Source organism: Rhodamnia argentea, unplaced genomic scaffold, assembly GCF_020921035.1.
Source record: "Rhodamnia argentea isolate NSW1041297 unplaced genomic scaffold, ASM2092103v1 Rarg_v2.27, whole genome shotgun sequence".
NCBI classification, from domain to species: Eukaryota; Viridiplantae; Streptophyta; class Magnoliopsida; order Myrtales; family Myrtaceae; genus Rhodamnia; species Rhodamnia argentea.
Window position 1 is genome coordinate 51,808 of NW_025955875.1, and position 13,794 is coordinate 65,601.

Here is a 13,794-nt window from a genome sequence, read left to right on the forward strand (position 1 = left end):
GCGCCTGTAGATGTATTTCCGGATAGGGGGGAACTCGATAGCATCGTACAGCGAGCGTCGATCCCCCATCCGCGAGATGAATTCTCCGCGGAGCAGCAGGCTGCATTAAACGATCGGGACATCGATCTTTAGAAACAAACCGGAGGGGGGTATGGCATGCTATATAATATAGACTCTATCTAAGCTGATTATTTTATGACTGACGCTTGAACCTTAAGAGATCTCATAACCCGAAACCTCCGTACTTGATTCGCTCTAGCTTGAGATCCGCTACCCTACTCTGTCTACTGAACTGCCTTTACTACCCACGCCTTGTCTTGTCATGCCGGCTGTTTCCTACTACTGAGATGCTACTACCAATGTGACTTCACTCACAGCTGTGCACGGATTTGCTCTCTCTTGAGTTGGCTTAGCTCGTTCTATGGCTCGCTCCGTGCTTGCTCACTCCATTCGTCCTTATGCTTCACTCTGTGACTAATGCACTTTGCTTCTTTTTTAGCGACTCCATCTAGGAGACAGACGGGACTTTCAATGGATTCTGCTCGCTTCTTCTAGCTCCCTATTGATGAGGGAAAGCCTACGAATTACGACTTTGATAGGAAAGATAGATTGAGCTTTTGACTTGTACGCTCTTTCTTCTTGTAGCAATTGACCTCTTGTGGCATTTCAAAAGAGACGGGTCTTGGAACGGAGGCCGCTACGATCATGCTAATAGATGCTAGGCTAGTGATAAAAAGGGTCTTGACAAATGAAAAGCGCTAAGCACGAAAGATAGACTTTGGCACGAACTCGAAGAAGCGCCGGCTACGTTGGCTGATATGCTAATGAGACAGCCCTTCTCTTGTCTAGCTCTGTGGCTCGTCACTACTGAGATGTGGTCTGAAGATGCTCTCTCTTGCTTAGCTATTCCTTGAGTTGAGATGCTACTACTTTCAGATGGTTGGCTCTGGTCGAGTCTGCGAGGCCTTCTTCTTCCCGAAAAAGCCTCACGGCGTATAGTAGTTTGAGTTAATAGAAAAGACGGATCAGCAGGCACTAAAGGGTAAGCTTATATCCGGAATTCAATTAGTTGAATAGGTAGAGGAGAGGTGAAGTAAAGATATCTAGAGCAATATAGACCGGGCCTGCTTCCCATTCATTCTTTTAGTTGGATGCTCTTCGGCTGGTCAATAGGGCACATCGCTTTCGCTTCTGTAATAGAGGCGCTGTAATAGGCGCGGTTGGCTAACAAAAACCTTGGTCCGCTTTGATTGGTCTAGTCCGGTCATTGCTTATCTCTTTCTTCTCTATCGGTGAATTGGGAGAAAGAGTGCACCAATAAGGGGGGGTTAAAAAGGAAGAAATAGGGAAGTAGAGTAGTTGGCACACGCTGGTCAATCCAGTACGTACGTCGCTTTCGGTCTTTCCATTCAATATCCCATTCCCGGTCGCATCTGTTCTATTCAGCCAATCCCTTGCTGCTTGTTGCTTTATCCCGCCATGCCTGGTCCTCGGGCGTACCCTATCTTTAATCTGGAATCGAATCTGTGTCGGCATCTGTCCTACTGGCTGTTGAAGGTGCTGGCTGATGAAAGACATCCCCAGAATGCCCCCCTTTCGTGCCTATCTCACTTGTTTACAGCTCTTATGGCTTTTTTCTGCTTTAACATGATGCAATATCTGGGCCTCCTAGACCTGCTCTCTCGCCCAAGCCTCATAGCATTCATATTCCAAGCACTAAGTATTCCCTGCCTGCTCAGATGCGTCAATCCGCCTATCTTTACCCTTTTCCTCGCATAGAGAGCTCTAGTAGTTCTTGGTAGGGGGAACTATGTAGAGTTGGTTCATTGCTATTTGCTCTCCCGCCACGCTAGCACTTAAGAGACTCTCTTAGCCCAGAGTGAGGGATCACAATAAGGACAAAAGTAGGCAGTACTACGGTACCAGTCCACGACTACCATTTCTGTAACTTAACTTCCCTGCCCCCTGTTCATTCAGTCTCCTTTTCGGACTTCAGGAGCATTGAGTAAAGGGAGGCACGGGGGCTGGAAGATCTACTCATTCAAAGGGAAAGCACACCCCTCTATTTATTCTCACAAGAAGAAGAGATAGTGGAATGGACCCTTTTCTCATGCCAGCGGGGGAAAGAAAAGAGGCCCACTACGAGAGGAGAGAGTGATTTAGCTGCTAACAAGCGCAGGTTTTTCATGAAATGAATGGTTATTCATTCGGGAAAGGTCTGTTGATTAGGAGGTTATACATAGTATACAAAAGGAAACCCGGGGGCGAATTCAACCTGGGCTCCGTTCGAAGAGACGAATAATGGTCCTTCTCCCTCACATGCTCCTTCCCATGAGCAACTCGGTTGCCTTCGTGAACGAGAACGCTGATCACCCTCACGCGGGAAGATGAACATTGAAAGGGCTGAAAGGGTAGCGACGGGATGTAGATGTTGATTTTTGAGGTCGCGTACTTTAGTTATAATGCCTTCGACACGGTTGAGGCTTCTACTTTTCTTTGGTCCCAACATGACCGCCCAAGCGTAAGGGCCGCAGAAGGTACGGCCGGAGAATTCATCTCCAAGTCAACAGCATGTCGGGCAGGTCAAAGGTGATCCTCCAATCCGGGGATAATCGAGAGGAACCTAAGCGAGGCCGATGAGTGATACGAACAAAGGGGCTCCAGAAGTAATTGGCGGGACCATCGATTCTTCGGACTTCAGCTGAAAGACCTAGGAGATTAGACAGTATGGAACCGGAGCCAAGAGCTACACATATGCATGGGTGTACCCTCAACTCCTGTGTTGACGTGCTCCTGTGTTGGCGTGAGGGGATTGGGGAATCATAGAGGGCGGATTACCAACTTTTCCCAAAAGGTGAGGTGGTCAGTCCTACTCCCTCGAGTGTCTTTGCAGTTAGCAGCGGAAAGAGATAATTCCCTCTACAGTGACGGTACGAAATCGATCGGAGAGTAGGATACGAATCAGTTCGTTTGACCTGTCCTTTCGATTGCTAAACATCATCGGATAAGATAAAAGGGCAGCGAAGGCTACGCTACGGTCGGAGATTCATGCCAGGTCCCCGAAGGGCAGGCGCGTAGGGTAAATAGTGAATAAAAAGCTGCGTGTGAATCCCATCTAGAGCTCCTTACTACTTACTCTATTAGTTTAATTGCGGCTACTTGGCCTATTGGGAGCTTTCGGAAGTCACTTTGCAGGTCAAGACCGTAGGAAGAGGGAAGAAGACGGGAGAGGACCTTATTTAGATGGATTGGTAGCGCAGGTGGCCCTCTAGAATGGAGTTCGGGCAGTGCTCTCACTTACGGGAAATGAGGGGGGGTCGCAGACTAACCACTTTGGCAGTTCACGGCGGAAAGAACCATTCAAAAATCTGGGGATACTGAGAGAGCAAATCGAGGGCGATGAGTGATGCGAAGGAGAAAAGGCTTATGATGTGATTAAGGACCTTCTTAGACAAGGAGATTTGTCTTAGCGCGTATGTTAAGCCTAGGCCTACTACTCTTTCTGGGCTGATAATTGAGGGAAAATGAAATGGAGATGGAGATTGTTTGCTCTTAATTTAGAATCCTTTCCATGCTGGAGCATGGGGAAGTTTCAGTTTGATTTTCCCTATCTCGTTCAAGCGCTGCTGCTGCTCCCCGCTGAAAGTTTTTAGACAATGAAGCGGCTTCGAAATTTGACTTGTCCAAGAGCGCCTGTACTCTTGCTCCTATAACCCATGTACGACCATTCTAACAGCTAGCCGATGCCGCCTCTTCCCATTCGGGTGTCTCTACTGATTTTAGTGCTCTGAAAAAGAAGTGGTTTGATTCAACGTCGGCATCAAATCAAATCTAAGGCTGTTTAGCTCTTTGTCCGAGGACGATCTCCTAATTGCTAGTACGAATCAAGGGCCAAAGTCCGAACTCATGATTTGACGGAAGCTGTTCGACTTAAAGAAAGGCTGATCTCCTAACTCGACTAAAAAAGAATGGACGTACTCTCTGCCCCCAGCAAAAGCAAAGGACTTCGTTGGAAGAATAAAAACCTCAACTCGATCAAAGAACTGAAACCCACGATGAATGGGTTTCCTGCTGTGACCAATTTAGAAGGCTTAGCCTCTGAAAGACGGAGAATGCACCAAACGAGAAAGAATATGTATACCACGTCATGAACGAACTGAACTAAAACCTACCCTTATGTTTATCCCTCACTCAATTATCAGGATAAAATAAGCAAAAATGCAACATAGGAAGGTTATGATCTTGCTTTCTTTCTTTTTTTCGGGTTTTTTCTGCTTTTGCCCGAAACTTCCCCCGTATGTACGAGAAATAAATAAAGAAAAAAAGTAATCCTCGCTATGCAAGCTCAGTAGGGATATCGCGCTCTGAGCCGATGTCCAGCCCGTTGAAAAGATCGTACTTTGTTTCAACTTAAAAAGAAAGGACAACAAAAAATAGAAAACACTCTTTATTTTTTCAAGGTGTGGCTTGGTAACCGGTAGGTCGTCGAACTTCGGTGGAAGACTTTCCGCGAGACTGCATTCCTTCCTTATTAGTGGCTAAAAAAGGGAAGAATCCAGAAGACACTAACGTAAATGAAATGAAAGGCTATTTTATTGGTCTTTTTTACTTTTTTATCATAAACTAACCAGGTTTGTCGTATTCTTGGATCGAGAGTAAGCACTAGTGATAGGACACGAATCGGGGATAAATGTTTCGTTTTTTTTTTTACTAAAAGTAGAGCTATCGTCGTTAGGAATCAATGTCGGAGAATGCCGGGTTTAAACTCCTCCCTTATAGTTACCGCCCCATGGGTCCTTCAAACAGACTTTTTTCGATTCGGAGATATGATATATGATCTAACTTCTATTCTTTTTTGCAGGTGGTCTCGTACGGCTGCTTTTATAAGTGAAATTTTAGAATAGGATTCCTGATTCAATTGAAAGTGTTACTCTTGATTCAATTAACCCAAAGCAGGAACTTTTTTTCTTCGTCTTTGACATCACTCTTCTATCTTTTTAGTAAGGTTTTAAACCTTCCTCTATAAAGGCTTTCACTTCCATGTCATTCCATCGAGGAAAAAAAATTCCTAAAGCTTCGAAGTCAATCCACCTTCCTTCCGGCTAGCATAAATCAAAATCTCCCTCCTCAAAGCGGATCGGTGTCACTATGCTTAACACATGGCCTTCTCAATCCTTCTTCACCACGGCCGAGGAAAGGGTTGTTGTTTGAATATCTAGGTAGCAGATAGAAAGATCACCTGCTTCGAGGAGCGTAACCTTTGATTCTTTTTCTTTTGAATCATAGCTAGAAATTCCATTCTTTCTCATTCACTCGGTTGGCTAAGAAGCGATCTGACTCTTAGATAATAACTCGAGTCAAGACAGTGAACCACCATCCATTCCGAAGAGAGCCTGGGGTCATCCGCTTAAACCAACCCTTGGCTTGATGTTCATTTCAGCACTAAAAGGGTAACTCGCACATAAATCAATTCCATTGCCTATTCTATTAGGACTATTAGACCAAGCCCATTTTAGAGAGAAGGCCTGACGGAGCAGAGCCTTTGAAGCAAAAAATTCCTCAATTAGCAGTCGTTAGGCCGAAAAATGGTAAAGTAAAGGATGGTAGTATAGAGAGGATATCAAAGCCAAAGAACGAGGTTCAAAGAGGGAGTCGAAGGAAGAGTCGAGGGTAGTGTACTTTCACTTTTCTTTTATCCTCTCTCACACTCGTCTATCTCACCACACATCAAAGCAAGGAAGCATTCTTACTCTTACATGGAAGGGTCCTATCCTCTCAATCAGGTATGGAATTTCATGCTAGTAGATGTATGCATGCTTTTAAATTGGAGAGCACTTTTTCTGTTTTATGTTTTTCAACTTAGAAAAAGATCCAGTCCAGCTTAGCTCCGAGAGTCTGTTATGTATTAGGTATGATGGGTGGAACGGAACAAGCTCAGAGGGAGGTGCGCCACAACACAAGAAAGTCTACCACTGCAAGTCTCACATGCAAAGATCAAGGCACCCACCCTGTCTCGTGAAATATCTGGTCTATTTTCATGATCGGTTAATGATTCCAGTCTGCGGGTGTAATGCCCGAGTCCCTCGCGGACAATCTTGTGTGTCTGGGCAGCTGCAGATGTGCCCCTCTTCTTGTGCGTGAGCTTTCCTTCCATTATCTTTCCCCTGGTTTTCCCTTAGTTGAGTAAGGGAAGGTTAGCCATCTTTGTCTCGTCCGTATGGTTAGTGGCAGCGTATGAAGGTGAGCCTGCCCTGCGTAAGGAAGGCTGAAGTTTATAAAATGAGCATCCAATCCATCGATAGTCTCTGCTAAGACGATCCTCCTTGGGTTGTGTCCATCTCTCAATTGGTTAATCACATGTACTAACAGGATCTCGTGAATCCCAATTGCGAGCAGCAGCTCAACTCATGTTCTCATTCACTGCCACGCGGCGGAGACAGTAGAGAGGCTCCAATCCCATCGCTGAAAGCACATCTCGATCAGGATGAGAAAGAGCATCCATCATGTCCCAAAGTTCGCGATCAAAGTAAAGAGGAGTCACAGCATAGAAAGGCGGGCATCTTACTTAGTTGCTCGACCACATTGGACTCAATCTTATTGATAATAATCCCTATCAATAATAGGCCGGAATGGTGGGTTTGGAACCCTACTTCAATGGAATGCGAATCCATTCGGCTGCTTCCTTTTCTTTCTCTTTCCCCGAACCGATGACTCGCTTGTTCAGTACTGCTAACTATTATAGGAGGATGCCGTCCCCTCGGGACTACTAGTAGCTTCGGTTGTTGAATCTCGTGCAAGTTAGGTTGTGGTTGTATTGGCTGCAAGCGGAACGTAGGCGCTTTAGGTGTGTGTTGACCATGCACTCTCGCGTCATGTAATGTCGTATGTATGATAGAGGTGGTGTGGTGATTGACCTCAATGTTAATGGTTATCCCCAAGGTTCAACGAATGAATGAAGCTATGATCGTACCCGGATAGAGATGATGGTCTTCCTCTGATGTCTCCAAGCCGGCCAACATAGAATAGATAGGCGAAGCAGCCAATAGCAGTCTGTTCTCGCCTATCGATAGATAGCAAGTTGCTTCCAAGCTCAAACCATTTGAAACTGAATTGCTACTTTCTTCTTGTTATTGATAGAGTGGTATTCTCCGCCCCTGTCAAATAAAGTAGAGGGAGAGAACTGGAAGAGAGAAGGAAAAAGAGCAAAGGATTTAAAAAAAGTCTAATGGGAGAAGAATGGCTGACACGTTGACTGCCTTAGAGACTATAAAATAAATATAACCCAAGCGGTCTAACTCCCGGGGCGGACCCCAACCGAAAGGCGCTAGACGGACTAACGGCAAGCGAGATAAAGAAAGCAGCTGGCCCTATGTGTAAAACCTTGCCGCGGGAGAGTCTTTCTCCAATGAGAATAAAGAAAGTTTTTGGGCAAGACAAGAAAGGAACTCGCCCTTTGACACCAACCAAGGGAGTTGAGCTGATTGCTGGCGATGACTTGGTGAAGGGAATCTATGAGAGAAGGTTCTCGAACCGGGTTCCGACCGAATAGAGCGCGGAGCCAACGAGTTCAGTCGAACAGCGTAAGGAGTCTAAGGGCGGGATCAAGCTTGAAAGGAATGGACGGGCGTAGGCTTCATAGTGAACGCAGACCGCCCTGCAACCTTCTAGATATGAGATCAATGACTTAAAAGACAGATGCCGAGAGAAACTGTTAGACTTCTTTTTTTTTATTGCGTTGCGAAAAGAGATCGAAGACGAAGATTTTCTGACGCAGTGCGGGCACTGGATGGAAAAGACAGAGAAGGGAAGAACCCACCGGAAGGGCATACCTCAAGGAGCACCAATCTCCCCCGGCAAACATCTATCTGCACGAAGCCGGATAGAAAGAAAGATGCAGGAAAGGAAAATGAAATCTGAAATAAGAAATATGCTTTGGGAGTGTGAGATAGGCGGACGGGGAGTACGCAGCCGAACAAGCGCAGGGGCTTACAGCAGTGATAGCTGAACTAACCAGATGGGCCGCCCAAAACCTGGAGCTGACATTTCAATCGGAAATCAACGTCGGATCCCGGCTATCCGAAAAACGCAGACTGAAGCGTAGGATCACAAAATGCAAGACAACAGGGGGCGAACCAAGCCCTTGCGCGAAGGAAGAAGCGAATCAATCAGAATGGAGACAGGGAGGAGAGGCGAAAGAGAGATTTTCGAGCCTGCAAGCAGCAAGTAACAACGGCTTTTCAGCCGTTGCGCGCTAGCTTGTAGTTTAGGGGTATATATAGTAGGGGTGCCCCTTTCGAAAACTTTATATATATAAGGTAAGCTTTTTGGAACCCTAGTTTTGGAGTTTTCCCCAACCTATACCTTACTAAGCTTACCTTTTTGCATCGCACTGCCGCATAAACAATGGATCCGCTGGGCTGGATGAGCAACCTTCTATCTGGCCTCTGTACCAGTAGTGGAGTGGCTTGCTACTTTCAATCAGAAAAGGAAGATTGAGCAAGGCAAGGGAGAAAGAAGTGGTCCCCTCTTCTCTGGTAACCCGCCGCCGGTCATATAGAGCGCTCCGCCCGCCACCGCATATGTAGAAAAAGAGGGAGCGGGGACGGAAGAACAATCATTTGACTTTGGCACATGAGGTGGCGGGTTTGGCTAGGTAACATAATGGAAATGTATCGGACTGCAAATCCTGGAATGACGGTTCGACCCCGTCCTTGGCCTCGGGGAGTGGCGAGCAGCACGGAACTTGAATGAATCAAATGGCATAAGAGGGCTTTCCTTTGTTAGAAATCCACAGACAACATTCTGGAACTTCCAAACCAAAGAAATGCAACATGAGAAGGATCTTTTTACGTTACGCTTCAATAGAATGAATTCGGTAAGGGTAGAATACGGCCCATGGTCGATCGAAGGTCCTGTGCCACTTGAACTCAAAGGCTATACGCCCCTTCAATCCATCTTTGTCCAGCCAGCTCATAACAAAATGTTAGACCAGGCTGACACAACCGAATTGGTTGAGGAAAAGGAAAGCCCAGCGACCAAGCACTCCCGCCCCCAAAAGCGGAGACCGAACAACCGCCAGGTTGTCGAGGACACGTCTGAAGAGTAGGCCGGCGCCCTCTAAGTTGACCACCCTACCCACTAATGGACTTAGAGGGGGGCAGGCGAACGGGAACCGACCGAGAACCCGAACCACTTGACTGACTGACCCCTTCATAGTCCATTCATTAGGGTCGGGGATGGATGGAACCAATTAGAAGTGCAAATCGCGCAAGCGAAGCCGGGAAAGGGGCCGCAGCGCAACGACTAGGACTCGTGTCGGAGGAGTTTTGAGCGTGAGCTACCACTCATGCAGCGACAAGGACCCGCAACTCTCGAAGGGGCCACCCACCGCCCGAATCACTGTAGCAAACCCTCCCTTTACTCAATGGATAGCGCTTATCCTCTTTCAATCAACAAAATGAGAAAGAAAAGAAAGATAGATAGAAAGATGTCTTTATTGAAGAGGCTTTGCACCTGAAATAGGACTAATGAAGATCCGGGTCTGGGCTTTCAAAAAGATGAAGATGCAAAGGGTAAAGAGAAAGTCTTTTGAACAACCAACCTGACATAAGGATTCTAGCTCGCCCACTTAGAGCAGATGGAGATTCTCGGACGGGGAAAAGCGGCACTCGACATCTATTAAACAACACCAAGAACAAAGCCATACCATGCCCTCGGGAGAAAGTAGTGATGATTGCCATGAATGCTGCCCTCGAGGACGTGTACAAGAAGGTCTTTGCCGATTCCTATCAACATGGTGCGCCTCTCAGTAGAGGGGCGTGAAAAGGCCGTGGAGACTTTTACCGAATGAATAGGGATAGGGATCAATTGATAGACATTTTTTTTGAGGAAGAGAATCCAATCTAGGATGAATGCTTTTTTCGTTCGCTATGTGCTGACTGGATGCGTACTCGCGTGATCGATGGACGGGGGAATTGCGTGAATGCCGAGACCGGCCTAACCTAAAGTAAAGGCTCTTCCCTTTGCCTCTCTTGATGGCGAATCTTGATTGACTCAGACTAGGAACCAATTCGGAGAAAGAAGAAGCATGAGATGATATAGGCGGCGGAAGAATTTCCGATAGCGAATTACTTGACTCGATGGATGGAGGGAGGGCCCTCCAACTCAAGCACGAAATCAATGTTGACTCAACAATCATCGAGAGAGGCACCACCAAGCGAGATCGAGACCAGCACCTTGTATAGGTTGGGTTCCAAACCTGCGCTTCTTTTCTTCAAATATCCCAATAAAGGTAGGGGCTTCCAAGCTTGACTAACAAGCCATAAAGTTGACTTTGAGAAAGAAGGGGGGCGCGCTAGCTGCAATCAAAGGTTAGCGCTAACGAGCAAGAAGAGGCCCCTGACTATAGATAGGGCGCTAGCAACCTAAGAAGTTAGGGCTTTTTCAGCTGGATCGGAATCGATTCTATGATTGAATAGCAGAAGTGCTACTTAGTAGTAGAAACTCGGAGAGACAGACAGAGAGGGGACTCTATCATACCTGCTCACTCCTAGGATGAGAAGTAGGTCCCTTGTTTTTGGCAGGAAGAGTTCCAACCTTTGTTGCATCTCGGTAGAGTGAGTCTACTTAGCGAACTGGCAGGACGCGGAGATCGATTGATCAATATGAATCTCAAGAGTGGATGGTTGACCGCCGCCGCCTTGTCCTGGAGGCTCTCCGGCCGGGGAGGGGCTTGCTCTCGTAACCTTATCTCCCGGTGTATGTGAAAAAGAAAGAGTGACGAACCCATTTTTGTTCGGTCATAGGTTGGTCCAAAGAACGAGAGTCGGCTTACTTAAGTCCCTTGTTCCTCAGTAGCTCAGTGGTAGAGCGGTCGGCTGTTAACTGACTGGTCGTAGGTTCAAATCCTACTTGGGGAGATTTGTTAGTTATCGCTTTTCTGACCTAGCGACCCCTGTCCTTATCCTTAGTTTCTAAACTAGCAGAATCGTGGGACATCCAAAGTGGGAAGTTGATTGTTGGTTTTTTTTATTCTCTCGTATAGGTGAACTTGGTTCGTTCAATTCTTAGGGAGAAGAAGGATCCACTGGGAATGAATGGGAAGACTGGAGTAGTATCTTCATTAGCCGGAAGGAATTTTTCTCTACTAGCGTCATTCGAAGAAGGAACAAGAAAAGGGTTACTGTTTAGGTAGGATAGATAGATGTAGTCCAATGGCTAAAGCTCTGCCAGCTTCTTGTAGACTGAACTCTCTTCTTTTTAGGCTTCGAGTTGTTTTTTTTTTAGGTGGGATGGTAGAATTTTTCTTCGCCACTAGTGGCAACGAAGTTCTTGGTAATTAACAAGGGGGGAAGGAAAGGAAGATCTCCACTCATTTCATTCATTCAGTGCCTGCGGTGAGGCGCGACCCACAACAAACGAAGGGGGAAAGCTTGCTTGCTGTAGCCCTATTTTAGTAGACTAGGCTTGGTAAGCGTAAGCTATTGTTGTAGGCTCGAGAAGGGTAGGCTCGCAGCTTCGCTCAGCAGAAGAGCCTTGACTTGAGATTCTATTAGTAAAGCGCTAGCGCCCAACAACCTATGGGCTTTGAAGGGATAGGGGAAGGGAAGAAAACTAAGATGGTCACTCCTTTTAGGAACATGGCTCGTTCATTCACTTGCTCATGAACTCGCAGCTTAGCCAGAAGCGACGAAGGGGGGGCTGGGGAAGGCCGACGACTACATGAGGGGGAAGCTGTCTACGAAGCTTTGCCCCTTGCTTTACAGAGATTCTTTTATTATAAACTTACTAAATGACTAGATTCTCTCGGAACGCTAGCTAAGCTAATAAACAGTATTAGTTCCCTTCAATCAAATCAAGTTTTTTTTGATTGATTCAGGGCGGCGCCCTCCTTCTTAGAACCCATTGAGGGGGGCCTCGGCCCGGGAAGGGGAGAGTGGCCGAGTGGTCAAAAGCGACAGACTGTAAATCTGTTGAAGTTTTTCTACGTAGGTTCGAATCCTGCCTCTCCCACTTGTTTGTTGTAGACTTCAGAGAAGAGAAAGGAGGCATTCGTCAGCGTAGGAAGGCCAACCGAGCAAAGCTCTTTCTTTTTTTTTTGCCATTCCATGAAGTGAAATTGTATCGTATGTTAGTTAGAGAGGTTGGCGAACTACTACGATCTATAGACATATCCAATCCCAACGAGAATAGAAGCGAGTCGCTTCCGGCTTGGCTTGTAGTCATAGTCTTTTAGCTTATGTAGTGGTCGGCCTTCCTACACGCACGCGCCCGCCAGAATGCCTCCTTGGTTCTGGACGAAGCCAAGCTGATACATACGATAGGCGGAGGAAAAACCGCCCATTTCATAGCGCCTGGGAAAGGCAAGTTTGATCGAGGATTGGAGAGGAGAGGTGGAAGAAAAGGCTCGGGATGGATTTAGGAGTCTTTGTGCGAGCCGTATGCGGTGAGAGTCGCACGTACGGTAACGAGGGGGGTTCGCGTCTATACGTGTAGTGTGGTGGTTGGGCCTACCCACCCTATTTGTTCCATGATCTATGGGTCTACTGGAGCTACCCACTTCGATCAATTAGCCAAGATTTTGACCGGATACGAAATCACTGGTGCTCGATCTAGTGGTATTTTTATGGGGATTCTATTTATCGCTGTAGGATTCCTATTCAAGATCACTGCAGTTCCTTTTCGGGCGGCTGTAGGACGGACGGCCCCCTATAGGTGGTAGGGTAGGGTGGGTGGTACCGCTCAGATTGCGGCCAATCTTCCTAACCGCGCGCGGGCCGGGCTTAGAGCGCGTGAAACTCATCACTACCTCGTAAGGGCGTTGAGACCATAGCATGTTACACGAAAGCGCCGCTTTCTCTGTAGTGTTGTCACACAGCTGCCCGCCTAGAAGAGCCACTCGCTCTGTAGTGTTGTCACACAAGATAAGCACGACGCCCGCCTGCTGGCCGGGCGAATCGAAGTTCTCTTCCGGTCAACTGTCCACCCAGTCAAGTGCAAAAAACAAAGTAGAATCACGCAACGCACGCTGCTGGTGTGCTTCCTGCCCGCGAGGAAAGAAGAGCGACAAGGTTCAGTTCAGATTTGACTGTTTGCAGTATGGGAGCGGATTACCCAAAGAATCCCTGGGAACAATGAAAAAAAAGATATCTCGGTAACGAAAACTATAGGGGGCTGTATTGGCGAGATCCAACGGTGAACAGCTGCCAAAAATAAAAACCGCCTGGAAGTCCGAGGACCTTTAGTACCGTACCCTACCCCCGAACCAGCAGCCTTCGCGCCAAGCAAGACCGCCCTTGTCCCTTTCCTTTCTCCATTCCGCCTCCTTCTTTGCTTTGTTTCAATAGAGTCTAAGGCAAAGCAAAATGCCTACTTTACGATTGGATTCAGTCAGCGTCACTCCTTTGATTATGTCGTGACGCTTTGGTTACCGGCGAACGCTTCGAAAGGCGACCCTCTCGAGTTTCCGGCTCTTTCCTAGATTGAAGTAGCCTTTCGTCGCCCTACCAAACGAAAGAAGTCACTATCAAAAAGCTCGCCCTACTGAAGTACAAAAGGTGCGCTCCGCCCGGTGACTAAGAAAGAAATGGGTTTGCGCTTGAATGGAAGTGATGAGGTCGCAAAGAGGGAAGTAGGGCTCCTATTGACTCAAGGTTGGTTCTTCGGTTTCCTTTAGAAGAAAGTCGCTATGAAGCCCCTACTACAACCTTTGTAAGATTCAAAAGGCGAACAGCCTCCCCCCAAAAAAAAAAAAAAAAGATATCTCGTTCATCTATCTCTTGTCTATCTCTCATG

At 47.0% G+C, this 13,794-nt stretch overlaps 1 protein-coding gene and 2 non-coding genes across 4 annotated transcripts in view; all 3 read left to right on the forward strand.

Annotated features, from left to right (window-relative positions):
- The first annotated feature begins 6,872 nt into the window (after positions 1–6,872).
- Positions 6,873–13,794, forward strand: part of LOC115732823 (NADH-ubiquinone oxidoreductase chain 2) — a 10,395-nt gene continuing 3,473 nt past the window's right edge. Inside the window, exon 1 of one of the 2 annotated variants that reach the window (XM_030663511.2) lies at positions 6,873–12,683. In XM_030663511.2, the coding sequence (XP_030519371.1) occupies positions 12,530–12,683 (154 nt within the window). In that variant the 5' untranslated portion in view covers positions 6,873–12,529. The remainder of the gene's footprint in view (positions 12,684–13,794) is intronic. The other variant, XM_030663510.2, reaches the window with a different exon arrangement.
- TRNAN-GUU lies at positions 10,848–10,919 on the forward strand. The gene has a single exon. It is a non-coding gene; the product is annotated as a tRNA-Asn (tRNA).
- TRNAY-GUA lies at positions 11,930–12,012 on the forward strand. Its single transcript has one exon. It is a non-coding gene; the product is annotated as a tRNA-Tyr (tRNA).